This window comes from Zosterops lateralis, assembly GCF_965231275.1.
Source record: "Zosterops lateralis genome assembly, chromosome: 7".
NCBI classification, from domain to species: Eukaryota; Metazoa; Chordata; class Aves; order Passeriformes; family Zosteropidae; genus Zosterops; species Zosterops lateralis.
The window spans coordinates 3,005,261-3,028,368 of NC_139767.1; the positions used below are offsets into that span (position 1 = coordinate 3,005,261).

Here is a 23,108-nt window from a genome sequence, read left to right on the forward strand (position 1 = left end):
CCTTGTAAAACTGAGGAGCTCCTCTGTATCTGTGGCTGCTGCTCCTGAGCTGTCCACTCCAAAGGAAAAGCCTTTTCCCTTTCTTTTCCCAGGCATCATTTTCAAGCTGCCTTCAAGCCCTGGCCACTCCGTCCAGGGGGGCCTGTCCCTCCCTCCTGTGCTCAACTACACCATCCGAATGAGCAGCAGGATAACCCAAACCACCAACAGGATCCGGGAGCGCATCTGGACCGTGGGCCCGCACAACTCCACCTCCCAGAGCCAGATCTACAGCCGGGCCTTTATCTACATCCAGGACAGCATTGAAAGGGCCATTATTGAGCTGCAGACTGGCAAGAAACCAGAGGAGATCGCTGTTCAGGTCCAGGCCATGCCTTACCCCTGCTACAACAAGGATATGTAAGTTTGGGTGGCTTTTGCCTTCGTGTTTTGCGTCAACTTATCTTGTCTGACTGGTGGAGGTCACCAGCTCTGCTGCTTTCCTTGCTCATATAGCATAAAAATAGTTTAATACTGTTCAGTTGGAGTTTTTTCTCAAGGGGTTGAATAAAAGAGGGAATTTGTGACTCTAAGATGGTTTGTTTAGTTTGCCTAATCTTCTGGTTTTGATGCTCTTTTTTTTCAGTTGTGGTGGTAACTGTAGGTTTTACAGCAGGTAAAACTCCCTGTCCCTGTTTTACTACACATAGTGGGGTTGAGAGTTGGCAGAACTTGGGTTAAATATGAGTCTTGGCTTGTTCTGCAGGTGTTCACATGCAGACAGTGCAGCAGAATTTAGAAAATGGATTTATTGGAGAAAAAAGGGTGCCTAGGTTTAAGAGCTTTACGGTGGCCAAACTGAGTGGAAAACACACAGGGAAGGGATTTCAGTGTCCATCAGGGAGCACTGGAGGATGTTCAGCAAGAAATATTGATAGATGTGAGGGTCACTGTGCCCTGACTGGGGGTCTCCCTTGGAGCAAAAGGATAGCCTGGACCTGGGAGCTTTTCCTCCTGAAAAACCTCCATGCCAAATGCATTAGCTAGAAGATTTTTTGGGAGCTATAAGATATCATTTAGGAGCCACAGCAGACCTGTTAATCTCCTGTGTCAGCTGTCACTGAAGAGAGCTGGGGACCTCTAACCTCTCCTCAGGGCAGCAGCATGTGAGGTGCCCACCAGGACACAGGCAGAAAGCATCCAAACCCAGTTCTGCAGCAAATTCCTGGCTTATTGCTGAGAGAGAGTTTTGTACAGTGATTAACTGGCTGCTGGAAGCAATGACACCAGTGCTGGCTGCTCCTTTTTGTTCTTGAGCTGCTGGGAAAACCACTTGCCTTTGGGTTTCCCTCCCCAGCCCAGGTTCAGAGGGACATGTTTGCTCAATTATTAAAATACCTCAAGGCTTTGGATTTGCATCCAGCAGAAGTCATCACAAAATACCTGCTTATGGATTGTTATTGCAGAGTTACCTTCCTGTAGAGAAAAGGAGGGGAATATATATATATATGTGTGTGTGTATATATATATAAATATATATATATAAAACCAGTACACAAAAGGTGTTGGGCTATGATGAATTTTTAGAAGCCTTTCCTGGTTCTTTGTAAATAAGGCTTCATTTGCATGGAAGCATTTCCTGAAAAGCTGGTTTATAGGAAACTTTCAGCTTTACAGGTAAAAAAAAACCCTTAAAAGCAAATTTAATGTTCATTTCTCACTGTCGTTGTACATTATTCCAGGAATAACACTGATTATGGGTTTTAAGCCAGGTTTAGAAATTAAGGAGGAAAGTATAAGCCCTGCAGATGCAATGAAGGGGATCTCCTGCTCTAAAAGCTTGCTTTCCATTGCAAAAGGAGAAATTTATTATTGGCCATTGGTTTTGTTTTTTTTTTCTTCACACATTTGGCCCTGGAAGAAGGTTTTAATGAAAATGAGGAACCAAGAAATGTGCCCTGGGTCTGCCTGTCCTGTGGGGTGGTAGGACAGATGATCTGTAGGAAAGCACCCACATCCAGACTCCAACACCAGGAAATATGGCCTGATCATGAAATTTGGCCATTATGTCTGTGCACAGAGCTGGGAATTATGGCTGGTTGCTGGGATGTTTCCAAAGGGAATGCAGCACATCAGAGAGCCACTGGCCATGGTACTTCCTGCTGCTGCCAGTGGTGCTGCTGAGCAAGGAAATCCCTCTGCAACTTAGAAAAAAAATCAAAAAGATTCTGAGCAGTCAGGAGTTTGATGAATAGAAAATCCAATGCAATGGCAAGGGAATCTTTTTTTGGTAATTATTAATTTTACTCCACGTTTTGAAATACAAGCATGTCTTTTCCTGTGCCAGAGTATTGTTCTGAAAAATATATTCTTGTCTAAATCCTTAATCCCCAGATCATTTTGTATGCAGCTAAAGCCTGCTTTTGCCTTTTACAGGTTCTTAACCAGCGTGACCTACTCTCTTCCATTTGCTCTGATGGCTGCCTGGGTGCTGTTTATAGCCGATTTTGTTAAAACACTTGTTCAGGAGAAAGATCTGAGGCTTTATGAGGTACGGGGAAACTTTCTGGGGCGTGCAAAATTATAAACAGAGTTTCCTTATCCATGGTTAGTGTGTCTGATGTTCAATACTAAATGGGGCAAAACAAGCATTAAGGAAAATATTCCAGATACCTATTGTTTGACCTGCAGTGTGTGAATTCTGACATTATAACCAAGCTCAAAGCCATGGAAATGCAGGGTGTTTGCCCTTCAAGTGGAGGGAATATTGCTTTGCAGTGCTGAACACAGGAAACATGGGCACCTCACAAAATTACAGGGTTTCTGAAGATTTAATGCTCTCTAAAAATTGACTTTGACTCATACCTACTGGGGACAAAGACATGAAAAGTGACTTATTTCATATCCTCGAAGTTATTATACTTAATATTTCAGAAGGTGCTACATATTACATCAGCTCCTCTGAAATGAAGTTCTTCATTCAGGTTGCCTGTTGGAAAAGAAATGACATTGAGACGTTGGGAATTTAATAAATTAATTCAGGTTTTCAGTGTGATCACTGTCAACAGAGATGAACAGCAAAGAACTTTTGTCAAACTAAGCTTCAGCAAGCAACAAAAGCTTTGGGCAGATTTGTTTTTTATCTAACACCATGGAAACAAATACTGATTCACCAAAAACACTTCCAAGAAAGGACACTGACCTGTGATGAAGTGGAAAATGAATGAACCCCAGGTGTGCTCCCTGGCAGCCCCCTACCCTAATTTAGGCAACCATTTTCACTGTCTCCAAGGACCAGGGCAACTCTAATCTTTTTAGCTGTGTAATAATCCACAAGAAGACGCCTGCACCTGTAGTTTCTTCTGGACTGATCAATCAAATTTACAGTTTTATGCAAGTATAGGGAATTAATCATCAGTTAATACAAATTAATATTTCTTCCTTGTAACCATAGTAATTTATCTGTTTTTTGTTGTCTTGGGGTTGTGTGAGAAAGGTCTGGTTTCAAATACATTTCAGAGCTTTTAAGCTTAAGCCACTAGATCAATTATCATTACTTTTAAAAATAACTAAAAGGCTTTAGAAAACTTACAAATCTCGGGCCAGAAGCTGCTTTGGAGCTTGTGGGCTGTGACACCTGATCCTTGCAGGTCCTCTCTGGGCTGTTGTTTCCCACCAGATTGCTCTGCAAACCTTGGGCATTCCTGAAATGGGAATATGTGGTTTGTCCCTGGATAGAGCAAGCATGGTCTGTTTGCAGGCCCTGTCCAGAAGCTGGAAAAAGAAATCACTCAATATCAGCAGAAAGATCTCTTCATTTCTCTCAAATGCCACTGGCGATTGTTATTTTTGCCCCCTCTCTGCAGTACATGAAAATGATGGGTGTCAATGCCAGCAGCCATTTCATCGCCTGGTTCATCGAGTGCGCCGTCTTCCTCCTGATCACTGTCACCTTCCTCATCGTTGTTCTGAAAGTGGGTGAGATCCTTCCCAAAACAGACACAGCGCTCCTTTTTCTCTACCTGATGGACTACAGTCTGTCCATCATTGCCATGAGCTACTTCATCAGTGTTTTCTTCAACAACACCAACATCGCGGCCTTGGTGGGCAGCCTCGTGTACATCCTCACCTTCTTCCCCTTCATTGTGCTGCTCGTCATCGAGAACCACTTGAGCTTCTCTGTCAAGAGCCTCCTGGTGAGTTCTGCTCCTCCACATTTCCAGGCTTTGTGTGGAGGCAGGGAGCTCAGTAACTCCAGCTCTTACTGTATCTCGTGTCCCAAACACACAGGGGTTGGGTGTCTCTCTCAGTTCCATCAGTGGCTGTTGACAGGAAAGTTGGCCATGGCCCTTTGAGGGACACCTGGAATTAGCTGTGTCCCATGACTGAAGGCTTTACTTGTGGGATTTTAGTGAGTTCCCACCTGCCAGCTGAATCACAGTGGTTTGAGCTATGTGCTTTCCCCTTTGGAATTGCAAAGGAAAACGGGCTGCTTTCACCCACTCTGAGAAGCCAGGCTGTCTCAGTAAGGGGCTTGGGTCTGCTCATTGCTGCCTCAGATCATCCTTTGGCTTCTTGTGTCTCAAATTCCTACCCAAGGGAGTAGATGTAAAGCCTTGTTTCTTAACAAGGGGCAGAATAGGTAGGTGTTAGGTCCCAGAAGTCAGACTTGTTTTCTTTGAGTCACCAATGACATCTATTAATGCAAGTGGTAAAAGAATTAACCACAAGGCTCCATGAGGTAATTCTCAAGCACTGCTGTATTTCAAAAGCCTAAAATAAAGTCCTGTATGAGGGAGGAAGTTGCATCCTGGGTGTAGAAGCAAAATAAAGTCAAGCTCTAAGGAGACATTTCAGCCTGTCACCAGGTAGCACTTCCCATCACAGGCTCCTTGTGACTACTGGGGAAAAAAAAAAACAAACACAACACTCATTTTTCTGGCTATTGGAATAACCCAGTGAGGTTCCTGATTGGTACCTGACTGACCTGCCTTCTCTTTGAGACTAATTCATGTGTTTCTTGTTTTCAATTTTGTTTATTCCCCAGAGTCTGTTGTCTCCAACTGCCTTCAGTTATGCAAGTCAATACATTGCTCGCTATGAGGCACAGGGCATAGGTGAGTTTATGGCAGACAAAGCCAGGCTTTGAGCTCTCCTGGGGGTGGTATTTCCCTGGCTGAGATGGGTTCTGATTGTATTTCTCAACTCCTCTCTGCAGGATTGCAGTGGGACAACATGTACAAGTCCCCAATGATTGGAGACAACACTTCCTTTGGCTGGATGTGCTGGCTCATTCTGATAGACTCCTTCATTTACTTCATCCTGGGGTGGTACATAAGGAATGTTTTCCCAGGTAAGGATGCAAAGCATTGAGGGTGGTGCTGTAGCATCTCTTTTGGAGAGCAATGAACACAGAGCTGGGTGAGGCAGTGAGACAGTGCACATACTCTGTCCCAGGCCAAATGGAGCACAACTTTGTGGATGTCTGAGCACTGAGAGAGAGCAGAGCAAGGGAGAATTAGGGTTTCTCAGCCTATCACATGGATAGGTGGGTCTCCTGAAGAAGCTGAAGCCAAGGACACAGGAGGGTGTGATTGCAGTCTGGTGGGTGAGAGTGGAGCATGTTAGCATGCATTTGTCAGCTGAGTGATTTTGAGCTGTGTTACTTACATCATTTGGTTTCAAAAAGTAATTCCTGCCTTGGGCAAGAGCCAGTACATTTGTCTTTTTCTTTACTTCCCCACCTAATGAAGCAGTCCACTGGCATCCGGAAATCTACCCAGTGGAAAATGTAAAGTTCTCCTGCCCTCCAGCTATGGAGTTACTCAGAATAACAAATTAGTGAGTGCTTCCTTTTGTGCCAATCAGAAAAAGTCTCTACCAAGTCCTGGTAGTGCATGAGCATGTCAAGAAATCTCTGTGAAGTTCATTTTTTGCTATTTTGAGTGCACCGCAACAGCGGCACTTGCTGAGGAGCAGATACCTGAACGAGGCTCCTGTTCCTGCAGGTAGATATGGCATGGCTGCTCCCTGGTACTTCCCACTGCTTCCATCTTACTGGATCGAATACAACACCTACCTGCCCTTCTGGAATGAGAAACAAAGAGGCCTCTTCTCCAAGCTGATGTTAAGGAAAGAAGTCATCCTCCCCAATAAGATATGTATGTAGATACTAGATGGGGTAGAAATAATAACTTATATTTGAGGTAAACAAAGCCGTATTTGTAAAGGGGCATCATACTCAGAAAACAACATTGACTGTTATTTTAAAGGACAGGAAAAATTGAAAGCTGGTACTCACATGAATTCAGATTTGGCCCTTAAATTGTATTTGTTCTTTCTATTTGTTGTGGAGAGTCAGTACTGATTTTCACACGGATACTCGTGTGTGTTGTAGTTGGGCAGTTACCTTCCATGCCAGTCTCTCTGTGAAGAAATACACTTCTGTTTGGGCAAGCAAATACAGATTTTCACTTGGCAAAGGACACGTGTGCTTCTATGCTTATCTCTTTAAATATTTAGCCTGTAAAATATTGAGATCACACATAAAAGCTTGCTGGTTCCACCTAACTGAAAATAACTCTGTAGTTTTGCTTCATGTCCTCTGATCTTCTATGCTTGTTTAGTGTAAATAAAGTTAGGTGCTCTGAAACACCTAAATATGAGACCTTTTCAGAAGTGATTAATGCTTGTTGTCAGGAGTTATTAGAAGCTTCAGAAGTAAAAAGGAAAAATCCCAGAGAGCTCAAAATTATATAGATCCGGTGACATGTTCTCAATATTCCTGGCTGAAAAGCACCAGCCTTTGCTGTATTTTGGTTTTCTCTGAGGTGAGAGTAGCAGCACAACACCTGCTGCACTGCAGTAACTGTGCCTGACCCTTCTCTTTGGTGTCAAAGGTGCCCCCCACCCTCATGTGGAACCAGAGCCCACTGACCTCACCTTGGGAGTCTCCCTCCATGGCATAACAAAGGTTTATGGATCCAAAGCTGCAGTGGACAACCTCAGCCTCAACTTCTATGAAGGGAATATTACTTCCCTGCTGGGCCACAATGGAGCTGGGAAAACTACAACCATGTGTGTATCCTTTAAAGCAGCTCTTTTTTTCTGTACTGTGGGGTGTGGCTGGGTGAGTGAGAGGGCAAGTGAGGCTGTACATCAGTGGGAGACTGAGGAAGATGCTTCACTAGGCCAGATCCCTCATGTAGTTTCATCTTATTCATGGACCTCAAGAGTTCCTTCATCTGTTAGATGTCCTAAAATGTCCTTTTCTGCTTAGGAATGTGCTTTTTGATATGGTGAGATACTTGGGATACACAGCACAGCAGCTGTTGAGGTGTTTTGTTCCATGGCTGGGGTTAGGCTGTTCTGGAAGCTGTGGGGAGCTCGTGCACACACCATAGCTGAAGTGATACTAGCAAGAAAACTTAATAAAGATACACTTCAGCTGTACAGAGTCATGTGTTGGCTGGGCTGGAATGGCAGGGGATTAATGCATTGGCCTTTCAGCCTTGCTGTTTATAAATTATTATTTGACTTGCTAGATAACAGCACTAAAACAGACCTGTAGAACTTGATTTCTCCACTGATATATATGTGCATATCTCTGAAAGCAACATTAAGCTGATAAATAGAAGCCTCAGAAGAGCCAAAACCAGTAAGACAGATGTGTGCTTCACCTCAGCTTATTATCAATTCACCTCATAGTCTGTTTGCAAAGTGTAGCAAAGGTGATATGCAGAAAAGTATAAAACCTTCCTGAAACTTAGCACAGGCTTCAAATCCTGAGTAAGTTACTGCTTTTTAATGATGGTTAAAAGTCCCAGGAGAGCGAAAAACTCTGTGAAAGTGAAGGGCAGTCTGAGATGCATCTTCTCCCTTTAGTCCCTGCAGGACAGCACCAAAAATGAGCTGTAATGTGCAAGTAGTTATTCTGAGCAGAGGGAGTTTGACTCAGCTCTTGCTTGGTGGGTGGTTATTTGCTTGAACTAGATGAAAGTGCTGCCCACTGTGAGGTGCCTCATCCAGAAGTCCTCTCCCATATCTCATGAATAATGGCAGTGAAATCAGGTTTCCATGCTCTGCTGTGATTAGTCAGATGAAGAGGTGGTTTTCAGTCTCAGTTGTGGTTACAATATGAGGCTGTCTGGACACTCCAGGCAAACCTCAGAGAATAAAGAGTAACTGCATTATATAAATTCCCAGTAATTCAACTGGAAGTCAAGGGCATTCCTGAGTGTGTGGGATGTGCAGTGGTCTGACCTAGGAAAAGGGAGGCTGAAGCAGGTAAAAGTAGAGGCGAGGAGTAGCCAGGGGGAGCTTGGAGCTTGCCTTTGCAATCCCACAGAGAGGGACAAGGATGTCCATGGATGTTAATTAGCCTCTGCTCTGCCAGAGCATGGCTGGGCAGCAGGATACAGCCCGCAGCACAGTGGGCACTGGTGTCTGGCTGGAAGGAGTAGGAGGGCAGGACAAGAAAACCTTTGAAGTGGTGACAACTACAGGGCCACATGAAAAAAATTACCCATGGCTTCCTTATTTTTCTAACTTCCCCTTTCTATTTCTTTTTCCTTCAGATCTATTTTGACTGGGTTGTTCCCCACGTCCTCAGGCACGATCTTTGTGTACGGCAAAGACATCAGGACTGACCAGGAGGTGATCAGGAAGAACATGGGGGTGTGCATGCAGCACAACGTGCTCTTCAACTACCTCACCACCAAGGAGCACCTGCTGCTCTATGGCTACATCAAAGTCCCTCACTGCAGCAAACAAGAGCTCTACCAAGAAGTGAAGAGGTATAAAAGTAGCAGGGTGGGAGAAGGGAGAGGAAGCTGTCAAAGTTGTTGTGTGGTGGTGCCAGTGCCCCTGCAAAGCTTGAAATCATGGGTTGGAGGTCTTGTTGCAGCTCCAGCTTAGAGTTCAAATGGTGCCTTGCTCTGACTAGAGGAATATATTGATACCTATGCTGTAAGAAAACAATATCTCTTCTCCAGAGGGTTTACAGTGTGCTGTGGCAATTATTTGGAGATGAATTTATAGGCCTAAGGGTCTACTCCTTGCTGCTTCACAGTTTTCCCTGGGAAGAGATTTAATCAACCAGTCAGAAAGATGATGTTGGTTTTATTGGTTCTGTGGAGAAATGAAGCAGCCAGAACATCCCAGGGAGTTTGGATCTTGGTGTCTCAGTTGATAGGGTTGAGCCTTTAACCTTGACTTGTCAGATGAAAACTTTGAAAACATCCTCAAAAATGTTTTAAATTAAAATCCCGATGCCTGAGCTGCAGGGTGACTCTACACTGTGACCACTCAGCAGAGCAGTCCATACTTGAGCAGGTTTTCATTTTGCAGTTACAGTTTCTTTCAGGTATTTTCAGATTCCTTGCTTGGAAAAGATGCTTGAAAGACAACTTTGGGGGGTTGTTTTCCCTCTGTTTTGCAGGACTTTGAAGGAGACTGGGCTGTACAGCCATCGTCACAAGCTGGCTGGCACCCTGTCCGGGGGGATGAAGAGGAAGTTATCCATTGCTATTGCCCTCCTGGGGGGATCCAGGGTGGTGATTCTGGATGAACCAACCACGGGGGTGGATCCCTGCTCCCGCAGGAGTATTTGGGAAATCATCTCCAAGAATAAGAAAGGTACTATGATGAGAGGAGGTTTTGCCCAGAGGCAGAGGTGGTTTGTGTCACTTTACAAAGATGGTACCCATGGCTTTGAATTGTGGCTTTTGGAGGCCAGAGAGAAAACATTTTAGGAGACTGGGATTTTGCAGTTCTGGAGGGGGCATCCTGGTTTCTGTAAATTCACAGTGTCATTTAAAAAATAACTTCACCATGAAACACAGTTTACAATACTTTAAAATCCATCTCTCTTGTTGCCTTTCATTCAATTTCACTAATAATTACCAAAAAATGCAATTGATTTTCACCTGATACTCTGTGTCCCCTCATTCAGCGAGGCTTTCACCTTCTCACTGTTGACGTAAGGACAGATCTGACCAGAATGTGATAAAAGAAAATTGTTATAAACATTCATTGTATTGGTTTAACAATGTGGACTTTTTTGCCATGGACTGACTCAGAACAAGGGGAAGCTCTGGAACTCCTGCAATTCTACTGATGATATCACCGTGTAGGGAAATACAGAAGTTTTTGAGAAAGGAAAGAAAACAACCCAAATCCTTCTAAAATCCAGTTTTGCCATAAACCCAGGTGTTCATTGTATGGTGACTGTGTTTTCCAGGCAGAACCATCATTCTCTCCACACATCACCTGGACGAAGCAGAAGTTCTGAGTGACCGGATCGCCTTCCTAGAGCACGGAGGGCTCAAATGCTGTGGCTCACCCTTCTACCTCAAGGAAACCTTTGGGGATGGCTACCACCTGACACTCACCAAAAAGAAGGTTTCTGTCTGAGCTGCTCATAGAGCTCCTGGCAGCTCTGTCTCCAAGGGAATCATTAGGGCTGGTTGAGGGATGTATTGACACATTGTATATGAGTGATCTCTGTGGCCTTGTGAAAACGGGAATGTCAGTGCTCTGTCTTTCAACAAAGACCCTGTGCTTTGTTGAAAAAAAAAAACCAAAAACAGGGTCTCCTTGAAGGTTAAAGGCAAGGCTGGGTGCAGAATGTGAACTCTGGGCTTCAGAGGAATAAAGCAGATGGAAAAAGCCCATCCATAGTGTCTGGCCTGGGGCAAAGTGGGGAACCCTGCTCTTTGCTAGCATTAATTACAGTGCTGTTGGTAGCTCCAGCACACAGATACCACGAGAGACCAGCCTCCCTTCCAGACTGCTGGCACTGGAGACAGAGAAAATGAAAAAAAGACCCATGAGCAAGCCCCATTTTTCATGGGAAAAAGAATGAGTTTGTGCTGGCAGCCACATTAAGCTCTCTGGTGGCCAGGCTTTTTCTCTGTTGCACTACAAACCTCTAGCAGTGCACAGTAGTTGATTCAGCCCAGCCTGGTGAGGGTTTGGATGGACCAAGATGGGAGAGTGTCACACATCCCTTTTTCAAGGGCCAGAGATCCACTTTCATCTGCTTTTGATATTTACCCTGACATGTTGGATAGCTAGACTGAGATCACTTACTGGTTATGCTCTGGGACAGGATTTGGGCTACATCCTGCAGGAGGAAGGTTGACCTTGCAACCTTTCTCAGTGACCAGAGAGTGTTTTCCTCCTTTTTCAGAACATGATAGAGGAATGTGACACCACAGCAGTGACCTCCTTGATCCAGTCCTATCTCCCAGAGGCTTATCTCAAGGAGGATATTGGTGGGGAGCTCGTGTACGTGCTTCCCCCCTTCAAGTCCACAGTGTCAGGGGCCTACCAGGCCCTCCTCAGAGCCCTGGACAGCAGCTTGAATGATCTCCACCTGGGCTGCTACGGGATTTCCAACACAACTGTGGAAGAGGTATGAGCTCAGGAGCTCCTGGGTTTGCTGAAATGTCACAGAGGTTAATTTCAGAACACTGTGTGGCTCTGCTCTCTGGGCATGTCAGGAATTGTGTGAGGGTTTCAGGCAGGGAGGAAGGGGTTACACTTAGGTACACTTGAGTGTGTAGATGCATCTATTAATCTGTACATGTACTAATGCACTGTCTCACCTTGCTGGCAGCCTTTTGATGTTTTACCCAGAAAATGAGGCACTGGAGTTAGACTAAGGAGAGAGTAACACAGGCACCTCTCTGCCCATGGGAAATCTCTGGTCAAACAAACACATTTAATTGCATCAGAAATAAAAAATAAATGATGAGCAGTGATGACCTTTGTCTTGCAGAAGAGAGGGAGGGAGATTGTTACCTCCTGGCTCAGAATTTCTTGCTTTCTTTTAAGGTATTTTCCTAAGGCAGCAAGAATAAGTTGTACATCATGTCCCACGTGTGCCATGACTGCGCACTCCCAGCATGGAGGCAGTGGGATTGTCAGGAGCTAGAGGGTGAATATCGCAGGGAAACAGGCTTGAGTTTCCACTGCTGCAACAGAACAGAGACAGGAGGTGTCGAGGAGCTGGACAACAATTTTATATGGAAAATAAAGTTAATTTCTCTCACAGAGCACAAAGGGAATAGAAAGAGGATTCTAGTACATAACTGCTGCACCAACTACAGCTACAAAGCAGGAGAGAGGATTCTGGTAATTGTTTTGGTAAATGCAGTCATTTGGACAAATTTTCCTTCATATTCCCTTGCTCCATAGGTGTTCCTCAATCTGACAAAAGAGCCAGTGAAGGACCAGCAAGAAGATGCTGCCCTGCCCCATCAGCTGCCTGGAGTCAGTGGTCACACTGGTGGTGACGAAATGTCTCTGAGCACAGACACCTTCACAGAAAGAGACGGTACTCCATCACCTACAGGGTTTATTCCAGATTTACTGCAGATGCAAACACTGACAGATGGACTGATTTGAGCTCCCTGTCTTTTTCTTTGTTGAAAACCACATTTCACCCAGCCAGGAATCACAAACCCTATAAATCACTGGAAATACAGCACTTATCAGTCCTTTCTAGATCCCCTGCTTTGGAATAGTCTGAATCACAGGATAAATTACTGAAGGGGTTTTGTTTGCATCTGCCTTCCTTTAAATTGATCCAGGTTTTAATCTAATCAAATACAGCATGGGGGTGAAAGAGTAAATGTGTACCTCTGAAAGTAATTGCCATAATAGATGTAGAGGATTATTTCCCTGTAACTAGAATTGGAAAGACACTTCATGGAAATCCCATAGTCTGTTGGGAAAGCAGCACAGCTCTGAGCTGGGTCCTCCTTGCTGCATTTTGCTGTGCCCCAGACATTGCGATTTGGTAAAGGAGGTCAAGGGACCAGAGAGTGGGGTAAATTCAGAAGAGAACCAAGCTACACCACTGTCCTTGGGGGTTTGAGACCTTTGGGACCAACCCAAAAATGATACCTGGCTGCAATGCTTTCTTGGATAGAAACATTGTTTTGTACTTATAAATATACCATTTATAGTTAGGGAGGCATCCAAGGGACAACACAGAGGTATTTTTTTACTTTTCAAAGCTGACCTACCCTGTAAATGTTACTGTAAACAGTCACTCGTGTAGAAAAGTGTTTTGTTTCACCCCTAAAAAAAGGCTGAAAAGGATTTGCTTCATGGTGTATTATACAGGTTAATATTTCATAAAGAAGAATAGCTGGCACAGGATTTGGCCCTGCTTTTAGTACACCACAAAACCTGTCCATGCAAGAGGCCCAGTGGCTTGTGCTTGTTTTCTTATTTCAGGATTAATTTTTTTATTTATTTTTCTGGGCACCTGCTTTTTAAATTATGAAAAACTTCAGCTCACACATCTAAAAGAAAGATGTTTCCTCTCTAAGTTGCAGCTGGGTGGATAGGATGTAGATAACTTATTTCATCTGGAAATGAGTATGATATTCATCTTGGAAGGTCTCACACTGAAAGTCACTGCATGTAGACATTTGAAATTTAACAAAATACTGGTGTTACATGAGCTTGTGACTGGAGTCCTGTGCCACACCCAATCCTGTGTTTGTTCCACCTTAGTAGTTTAGATTTGTCATCCATAAATGTGTGTAGGGAGCCAAACACCCTCCCAGAGTGCTCTGCCCATCACTTCCCTGCGTTGCTCAAATGCTGAGCCATGACCAAACACCCTTGTCCTGTGTGCCCAGACCAGCTGCTGATCAGGTCCAAGAGCCTGCGGGGTTTGCCGCTGCTGCTGAAGAGAACCTCAGCCCTGTTCATCAAGAGGTCCCACCACACGCGGCGCGATGTGCGCGGCTTCATCGCCCAGGTCATCCTGCCCGTGCTCTTTGTGATGGCTGCCATGGGCCTGGGGACACTCAGGACCAAGGAGACTGAGTACCCTGAGTTGCTGCTGTCTCCCTCCCTGTATGGCACGGCTGACCAGGCAGACTTCTTTGGGTGAGTGCTGCTCCTCAGGACCATGTTCTGAACCCTTCTCCTGAGGCCAGAACGAGCCCTTTGGGGTTATTCTGAGCACAGCCGCTGTCCTACATGTAGCACATGTGGTTATGTTGTGCAGACAAGACAAAGAAACCCTGTTCCTGAGGGGTCTCTGAGGAGATGGCTTGGCTCAGACCAGAAAGCTCCAGAAAAACAACCTCTCTGTTGGATTTGACTGTGAGATGTCTGAGGAATGTTATTGGTTGCAATCCTTCAGCCCCGTAACAGCCATAGGGATTTTCTTAATATGGGCATATATGCTCCTCCCCCAGTGTGAAATGAGGTACCCACATCAGTTGCCTCCAGCATTACAGTTCTGGGGTCAAATTCTATCCGTCTTGTGAGTATTGCCCTCCTCTCTGTTAGCACAGGACGTGCTTTCCTGGCCAGGCCCTGCTGGTCCAAGGCAAACAGGCAATTGGAACAGCATGTGCTTTTCCAGGGTCATTAGGATGTCACCACTTAATTATCTCATCCTCCTTAAAAATCCTGTTACCAGAACAACTATAATTGGTATCCTTCGGTTTTCATGTTGTGAACTTCTTTCTTTCTCCAGTAATTCTTAGCTCTAAGTCAGAAATATAAAATTTAGCTCTAAAGCATCTGATCTAAGTGTTCTTCCCAGGATTCCTCATGCCTTTCCACTTCAGTCCTGCTAGATGGGGGAATGAGCCTGAGCTGCAGGTCCAATTTCTCTGTTCCTAATGTTCCCTGCTTCTGGTGGATCATTGCTGGAGAGCTGGGGCAGAACCAAGGACAGTCTCCATGAATGATCAAAACCAAGTGGATGTCACGGATGAGAGACCTGATTGAGACAGGGCTGCAAGCAGTGCCTGAAAATTGCAGTGGATTCTTTTTACCCATAAAGAGAACCTTGATTGTCCAAAAGTGTCTTGCTTGGATCTGGCAGCAGCAAATCCCTGGAGTAGCTGAGGTGATGAGGGCTCCTTTTAAACCTGTGTGCCTGTCCTCACGTACTGCGTGTCCTTCAGTGCTGCTTCCACAAATACTCAATTATTCAACATCTTAAATCCTGTTTCATACAAACCCAGTTTTCCTCTGCCTAGTCGTAGTGGAAGCTCTTTGAACCTTTTCCTGTTTTCTGTTTTTCTTTGTTAATTCATAGGAATTTTAATGAAACCACAGCTGCTTTAGTTTCTTCAATGCTGGCTTTCCCTGGGACGGATAACACGTGCATGAACGAGAGCAATTCGTAAGTAGTTCTGGGGTTTTTTCCCACCTAAACTCCAAACCTGCAAGAGAATTGGCATGACACTATTAGCCATTAGACCTTAATAACCATCTTTGATCATGGGCAGAATTCTCATGGCTTGGACTCCTGCATTATTAGGAGTGATAAGGAAGCAGCTTTGGTGGTGGCAGGATGCCAGGATGAAACGAGCAATTCTCCTCTCTGGGAAGTGTTCCTTGCTGCCCCAATTCCAATTATAACGTGAGCCCACACAGCAAGTTCTCAGCACAGCATTTGTTACCTCTGTCTAGAGGCTGTGCCACGAGGGCTGGTTTGTTTTGGGCTTTGCAGGTAAATTCTCAGGGTGGTAAAATCCTGGGCAGACTTGAATGCTCGTGCAGGCAAATATTTACCCTGGGTGTTTGCAGTGACTGCCCAGGCAATACAGCCCATCACAGGAGTGCCCAGGGATTGCCACAACTATAGCCCTTATTTCTGGGCTGGTTTCAGATGCTTTTGGCCTCTGAGTGCCAATTCCTTGCACTGTCTACTGTAGGAATGAAGTGGTGCCTGGATTCCATCTGAGAGCTGAGTGAATCCAGGCACAGGGAGCAGCAGGGAGGGCTCTCTGCCAAGGGGCACGGGAGGCAGCAGGAGGCTGGGGATTCCCTGAACCACCTAGAGCTGACAAGAAGCTCTGTTTTTCTTCTGGAACTGCTCAACTGCCAGCCTTGCTGTCATTAAACATGACAGCAATTAGTTTTGTTTGCACACCTGAGCACAGAAAGCCTCAGAGGAAAATGTGTTCCTTTTCAGGCAGTGTTTAACAGAGGATATGCTTGGCCAGTGGATTACCAGTGGAAACCAGAGAACTAAGTATTCTGCCTGCAACTGCACAGATGGCATCCAGGTAACTTGGATAAACCCAAAAGTGAGGGAGCTTGGGGGATAATGGGAGCCTTATTTGTTGGCAGTTGTTTTATGGGCTGGCATGGTGCTAAGGGGGACTCAGCATTCCAAGTCCTCCTGTCTCTCTTTGGCCTTGTTGAATTTGTACACTGGATAACCACTGTCTGCACCAGTCTGGGGACAGGGAAGGAAACAGCATCCTCAAAAGATTCACACCCTAAATCCCTGCCTTGCTCCCCATGCTGGGAAAAGGTTTAATGGTGTTTTTGAGTGTTGTATGATTGTCCCTTTTGACAGAGATGTGTTCAAGAGGAAGAGTCCATCTTATACAAGCAGTGTCACTATATAAAATCACAGCAACTTTTGCTGCTTGCTCTTCCGATTTTAACTTTTTGGAAAATCTAGATCTGCTCCTTGTTCTAAATATTAATGATTAATAATATTAATTATTGGCATTAGAGTGGTACCTACAGAGCAAGATATGGGCACTGCTGGGATTTGCATGCACAAGGGGAAAAGGCAGATTCTGCCCCAAAGGTGTTACAGTTTTACAGTTCAGTTTAGGGTTGAGTTCTCCTCCCTCCAGTGCTGTTCACCTGTCCTCAGCTTTTTTCCATAGCAAATAAACCCATGGTACAATGTGATGCCTTTTAACATAAAGGATGTACTTAGTTGAACATTTCAAGTCATTCTTTAAAATGCAGCTATTTTGTGCAGTTTTCTAGACATACACTTAATTTCACATCATTAAAAGTATTGGCATAATTTCTCCAGCAAGTTGGGATAATGTTCAAAGCTGACTCTCACCTCTAGCAGGCACAGGCAGGTGTTCCTCAGCATGGAGGAAACTATTTTGTGTACTCAGATGAACAGATGCACAATGGGGGAGTCCAGGGCTTTTGTTATGGATGAGCTGAAGGAAGCAGCCAACATGCTGTCTAGGAGGACACTTCAACCTCATGAAACACTGATGTGACTTTGGCCCTCAGCATGATAAATTATATATTCAGGACTAATTCAAGGTTTCTCCAAAGCCCAGGAAAACATTTCCAGTGACTGACAGTAAGGCAGAAATGTAGAGTATAGCTGCTGTGAAATGGAAGATGAGAGTTTGAGGCCACCACAGAGTTTTCTGCTCTGTGAGTTGTTTTGCCCTCTGCAGTTGTCTGTGCAGTCACTCTGCTAAGTAGGATCAGCCTTAATTCAGCCAAAATCTTTCTGTGTAGCATGAAGCACATTTCAAGGTGATGCCAGGAGAACTGAAGGGTAAGTTTAAGCAGAGGTTGTTTTTAAGCACATCCCTGAATGTGTTGGGGACAGTGTGCTGGGATGTGTGATGTGTGTCTGTGCACCCTGGCTTGGGAATGAGGCAGGAATGAGGCTCAGGACCAGAATGCTGCCATGGCAGGCTCTCCATCTTGTCCTGATGTGATGGTTTGTAGGTAAAACAAAAACACTGAGGATTTTCTTTGTTTTGTCTCTCCTCAGACATGTCCACAGACAAACTACACTCCCCCTCACAGAAGGACCTTCTCCACACGGACACTTTACAACGTGACAGGGCACAATGTGGAGAGTTACATCCTGGCAACCACCAAAGACTTCCTGCAGAAACGGTAGGGCACAGACTGCCCTCCCTCTGGGCTCAGTGGCACTAGGAGCAAGGCAGGACATCCCACACGTGTCACATCCCCTCTGCCTGAAGAGGTGGCAGTGCAGTGGGGGTTTAGGATCTGGTGAAAGGAGCTGAAGAATCCTGAAATCATGGATAAAAGATAAAGGCTCCTGCAAGTGCTCTGCTTGATCATAGCAGATCATAGCCTGGGGATAATGTGTCAATCACCCAGCACACTGCCTGGATCTGCAGACAACCCTTTGTCTGGCTCAGAAATCTTTAAAGAGAAGAAAATCTGACACAGCCTGTCATGAAGTAAACCCTGGGGAGAGATTTCCCTCCAGGTTTGATCCTCTGAAGAGTCTTGGTGTGTGCTCCACTTGAAGGAGCACATCCATTCCAGTGAGAGCAGAGCCTGAGCCTTTCCTTGTGCCAGGGGGCTCTGGGAGCTGTTGGTGGGTCTGGGCTCTGCCAGGCTGGGCTTGAGGCAGAGCTCACCTGCCACCAAGGCTGGCAGGAAATGTGTCCATCTGCTACTGACAAACTGAGCTGCTCATCTCCTGGGTCAGAGGCAGCATCTCACCCTGGAGTGGCAGGCACACAGCTCCAGCATCTTCCTCAAATGGAGGCTTGCAGCAGCTTTGTGACAACGTTGCCAAGCTTCTGAGTTTTTGTTTTTTTTCCCTCCAAAGAAAGGCTCCCACAGGAGAGGCGGCTTGGCCCCACGCTGGGATAACTCTCTGAAGTCAGGCTGGAATTGCCTGGTGGGGGCAGTGGCACATTGGCATGGCCCATCCAAGGAATCAGAGCTTTGGGATGAGGGCAGCAATGCATTTCCCTCTGGTTTTCCCTCAGGTATGGTGGCTGGAGCTTTGGGCTGCCTTTGACAGCAGACTTGCAGTTTGACATCAGGCCAGTGCCCCCCAACAGAACACTGACCAAGGTAACCAACCTCCACCTGCTCATCCTGGCATGGGAAGTGTTGGAGGTGGGAGAAGCGATGCCAAGTTTGTGGATATTCCAAAATAGAAAGCAAAACCCCCTGAAATCTGCAGCTTGGCATGACAAAGATGACTTGCAATTCATTTTCTTTTCTCTCCCCATTCTTCTTTATTGGTCTTACTTCTCTTGCTAGCAGGAGGCAATTTTTCTGCTGTCATAATTTTATTATACAGAGGTGAAAAGATCAATTAGCAGCACCTTTATCTCATGAGGAGATGTATGTACCATAACGAGGGCTGGCTGGTGCATTCTGATATGCCCATTTCTCTGGTTCAGCTCAGTGAAAATGTTGTAAAGCACCAGGGCTGAAATCTGCTGTAGTTTGCACAAGTGAAGCAGGACAAACCAACATGTTGTCAGGAAAAACTCCCTAATGGTTTCAATTTCTTAATTGTGTGCAGGTGTGGTACAATCCTGAGGGTTATCACAGCCTCCCAGCATATCTCAACAGCTTGAACAACTTCATCCTTCGAGCCAACCTGCCAAAGAATGACACTTCCAGATATGGTAAGTGTCCCTTTACATGAGCAGATAACTTCTCCCCTTTTAGAGGGATATCCTGGTTCTGCTGAAACCAATGACAACACTTACCTTGACTTCAATGAGGCCATTTCTTTATTCACTGTTCTGCAATTCCTTTCCAAACAGAATTGAAAGCATGAATAAATCACCAAGTCCATTTGTCTTAGTCAGAGGCTGAGGGGAGCTGGACAGGGAGGACCCCAGCTCTTTCATAAAATGCTTCATCCAAGAAATGCCAGCAGTTGCTGTTTGATTTATTGCCTCTCCTGTGGCACTGGAAGGGCTGTCTTTGATAGGTGCCCATTAGTTATGCAGAGGAAAGCTCCTCTAGGTCATCTCCAGAGGTGGGTTAGATTAGGAAATTTTAATACAGCACTCTTCTGCTGAGAGCAGCCCAGGGTGTGTGGGCATCTGTGTGTCTGGGTTTGAGTGAGAGTGGGGAGGGCGAGATGAAATAGAAACATCATTTTCAGCTGTGTTTTTCCTCTGACACATGACATACACAGATCCAAGGAGTGCTGATGGCTCATTTGGGGTCCTGATACCTTCTCCTCGATAACACACTGCAGCAACCCAAATTCCTGCTGGTAAACCAGAGCACCCTACCTTTCTCTTGGCAGTTTAGCCTCTTTCAAAGTGGTGTAGGCACAAACCTGTCTGCAGGTGTGTCTGCCTCCAGAGAGGGCCAGGGTGCAGAGACAAGAGAGAGATTTATATTGAGAAATCTTGCACAGAGATTTCTGGGCTCTGCTCTGCCAAGAGCAGCACATGTGTGTGGAAACACCCTCCCGATTGAGTTTCTTGGACAAGCAGTGCCCTTCCTTCCAAAGCCATGTCCTGGCCAGGCCTAGCCCTGCTCACCTCAGAGGGCTGCCATCCCTGGTGACACAGGGACAGGTGGCAGTGTCTCTTGGCTCACAGGACATGTCTGAATAGAGCTATAATGGAACCAGGCATCTGACCTGAAGCTTTGAGTGTGACACCCTGAATTGCAGCAGCAGCAGATGCTGATCACAAGTGACCCCAGCGTGTGTTGTTTCCCAGCTCACATTACTGCACCAAGACTCCCCTCCCAGCCAGTTCAGCTCACAGAGAGTGACACCAGAGCCTTGTCCTGTCCTCAAACAGGCCCTGGCTGTCCCCTCTGGGGTTTGCAGTGTGCCCTCAGCTCACACATCACAGAGCTGCAGCCTGGCTGCCCCGAGAGGAGACCCCAGCCAGGTGCTTCCAGCAGCAGGAACATCCCAGAGCAGATGAATTATTAAGCAGTGAAGCTCCTTGCTCTGTCTCTGTATTCCCAACACATGCTATAGCAAGAACAAAGGCAGGAAGCTCTTGTGAACAACCAGAAAGTTTTCAGAAGGAAAGTTTTATACCAGCAAAATAGCAATTTTCAGGGGGAAAGAATAGTCACAGTTTTTGTTCCATCTGTCCCACTTCCCGTGTGTTTTTGGAAAGAAATGCTTAGTAGTAAATGACCAGACAGACAATCCTCTGCTTCCCACTAATCATCCAAGCCAGAGAAGGGGAGAATGAAAATGGATGGATGAGGCTGGTTCCCCTGAGGTGAAGTAAATCCAGTCTGAAATACAACTGAAGGCACGTTCCATGGGGTACACTCCTGGCAGCTCAGTCGAGTTGTTGTTGTGACAAATAAATGATGGTTTAAGAACCATTGAAATGGCCAGATAAAAGTGTCTTGTCACTTCAGCAGTCAAAAAGAGGTGCCAGTCCTGTTTTAGAGGTTTGACTTAGACTGGGTACGTATTTTAAAAAGATACATAAAAAGCTTTTTACCCTGTCACTAAGCAAGTCATAATAGCTTTTGACTTATGTATATTGTGCTTTCTCTTCTCTCAATCCCAGCTAACAAAAAAGGAGGAAGCATTGAAATGGAAATTTTGACTTCTAGCCTAAGCTCCAGTAAAGGAAAATGGCTTTATAGTGAAGCATTAACAGATTAGACAGACGGTATCTTTCTTTCTCCCTCTCCCTTTTGGAGAAGGGAAACATTTCCTGGCTGCTTGTATGGCTTTATTAGCAGTCCAAGATTTTAATCCCATTTCTCTCACTGATGACAAGACTGAGGTTTGGTTGGGTTTTTTTTTCTCCAAAATTAATTTGTGATTAAATCCTCCTTTTCAAATTCATTTGCTCAGTATGGCATTTGGTCAGCTAAACCCTCAGGCTCCTCCCTTCTGGTCCCCCTGTCAGAGCGCCCATTCTTAGGGAAAATTACCAAGAATAGTTCTTCATCACATCATTCTTAAGGTCTGGCATCTGGCTGTGACGAGTTTAAATTACAGAGGTGGCGTGGTGTAGATAATACCTGGATTTAAGAGCAGCTGGATGTCCCCCAGCACTCCATGAGGCATTTACTTAGGTGTCAAAATATGAATTGAGAACCTCATTTTTAGGCACATAAAGATGGGAGCCCTTTCTCAGGCTCTGGAGTCTCAGAGACTGGGTTGTCATGCTGGTGGGGCCAAGGCAAAGATCTGCACTGGAGGTTGGAACTGGGCCACCAGAGCTTCTTTGTGTTCTTCCTTTTGCTTTTGTGGGCACAAATTACCTCCAGCCATGGCAAAAGCACTGTGGTGAACAATAATAGTGTATTTTGGGCTAGGTGGTCTCCTTGGAGAAGGAGTACTTAAATCACATCTGAAGATACCTGCACAAAAGCAGAGAATTTCTCAGTTGTAGTTTGAATTTCTCAGTTGTAGTTTGGGCCTGATAAAAACCCATTTTAATGGATTTTTTTAAAAACATCACAGGAGACTTAGCAGTATGGTTAACTAGATTTTTGATAGTAACTCTGAGCAAAATACTCCTTTTTTGGTTTGTTTTTTTCTAGCCTCTTAAGACAGAATAGTTCAGAATGAACTCACTGCCACACTAGGGGCAGAAGTGTCCTGTAGCTTACCTGGGTTTGTGCTCTCATCTCCACAGATCCCATATGGAGAAAGACATCTATCACAGGCAGGTAGCACTTGTGGGGAAGGGCACCAGGGAAAGATTTGTTCCTGGTGATAAAAGAACAAATGGAATTAGGTGGGATCTCCAGACAGCAGCTCTGAGACAGAACATATTCATCAGTTTTAAAGGTGTCAGTGGTGAGGAATCTAAGCTGGAATAGAGGGGCTCACAGGTACTTGATTTGAGGTGTGGGAAGGGAATGGTGCTGGCAGCCAGACAGATGTAGGAACAAGGCCTAGGGTTTGAATTTCAGATCTGCTGAGCAGCCAAGTGAAGTCCTAGGAAAAACAAGGATGCTCAGAATTCTGCCCAAGATCACACAGAGATGACAGAGCAGAAACACACTTTTGATCTGCTTTTCTTCTCTTTCAGTTTTCTGTATTATTGTCAATATCAGGAGCTGGTGCAGGAAGCTTTAATTTGGACACATTTTCAATTTCTTTTTTTTTTTTCCCCATAGGTATTTTCTTATCAGCTCACCCATATCCTGGAGGACAGAGTCAGGAACAAGTAATGTAAGAAGATTCATTTGGTTGATTCATTTTAAGGTTTAAAAGCAGCTTATTTGAAACCATAAACCAGCCTAAATTACTGGATATCTTTCTCTAAGTGATGAAACTGTTCTAGCTTGTGTTCATTGCCACTATACGTGAACTACTTGTCACCAGAGCTGGGGATTCCTGTGAGGGTTTTTCTGCAGGATCTCATGGAGATCTGGAGGTCACAGTTACAGCCTCACACATTTGTGTGCTTGGGCATCATAGTAATAATAATAGTAACAATAGTAATAATAGTAGTAGTAATAATAATAATAATAATAATAATAATGATGATGATGATGACATGATTTTCCTTTTGGCACTTCCACTCCATGCTGGGGTCCAGCACTACAGCTCAGTCCTATGAGTCCCTTTTGCTGGGCATCATTGCCATCAGCAAAGGGAGCAAAGAAAGGAAGAA

The 23,108-nt window shown here is 45.1% G+C and overlaps 1 protein-coding gene across 1 annotated transcript in view; it reads left to right on the forward strand.

Annotated features, from left to right (window-relative positions):
• ABCA12 (ATP binding cassette subfamily A member 12) overlaps nucleotides 1–23,108 on the forward strand; it is a gene marked incomplete at both ends in the record, with an annotated part of 77,395 nt that overhangs the window by 42,209 nt on the left and 12,078 nt on the right. The window contains 19 exons of the mRNA XM_083864847.1: nucleotides 93–399; nucleotides 2,416–2,530; nucleotides 3,846–4,175; nucleotides 5,027–5,096; nucleotides 5,198–5,332; nucleotides 5,988–6,140; nucleotides 6,879–7,056; nucleotides 8,556–8,774; nucleotides 9,419–9,615; nucleotides 10,220–10,380; nucleotides 11,171–11,395; nucleotides 12,181–12,319; nucleotides 13,638–13,890; nucleotides 15,059–15,145; nucleotides 15,941–16,034; nucleotides 17,522–17,649; nucleotides 18,504–18,591; nucleotides 19,052–19,157; nucleotides 22,609–22,663. Of these exons, the coding sequence (XP_083720973.1) occupies nucleotides 93–399; nucleotides 2,416–2,530; nucleotides 3,846–4,175; nucleotides 5,027–5,096; nucleotides 5,198–5,332; nucleotides 5,988–6,140; nucleotides 6,879–7,056; nucleotides 8,556–8,774; nucleotides 9,419–9,615; nucleotides 10,220–10,380; nucleotides 11,171–11,395; nucleotides 12,181–12,319; nucleotides 13,638–13,890; nucleotides 15,059–15,145; nucleotides 15,941–16,034; nucleotides 17,522–17,649; nucleotides 18,504–18,591; nucleotides 19,052–19,157; nucleotides 22,609–22,663 (3,040 nt within the window). The remainder of the gene's footprint in view (nucleotides 1–92; nucleotides 400–2,415; nucleotides 2,531–3,845; nucleotides 4,176–5,026; nucleotides 5,097–5,197; nucleotides 5,333–5,987; nucleotides 6,141–6,878; nucleotides 7,057–8,555; nucleotides 8,775–9,418; nucleotides 9,616–10,219; nucleotides 10,381–11,170; nucleotides 11,396–12,180; nucleotides 12,320–13,637; nucleotides 13,891–15,058; nucleotides 15,146–15,940; nucleotides 16,035–17,521; nucleotides 17,650–18,503; nucleotides 18,592–19,051; nucleotides 19,158–22,608; nucleotides 22,664–23,108) is intronic.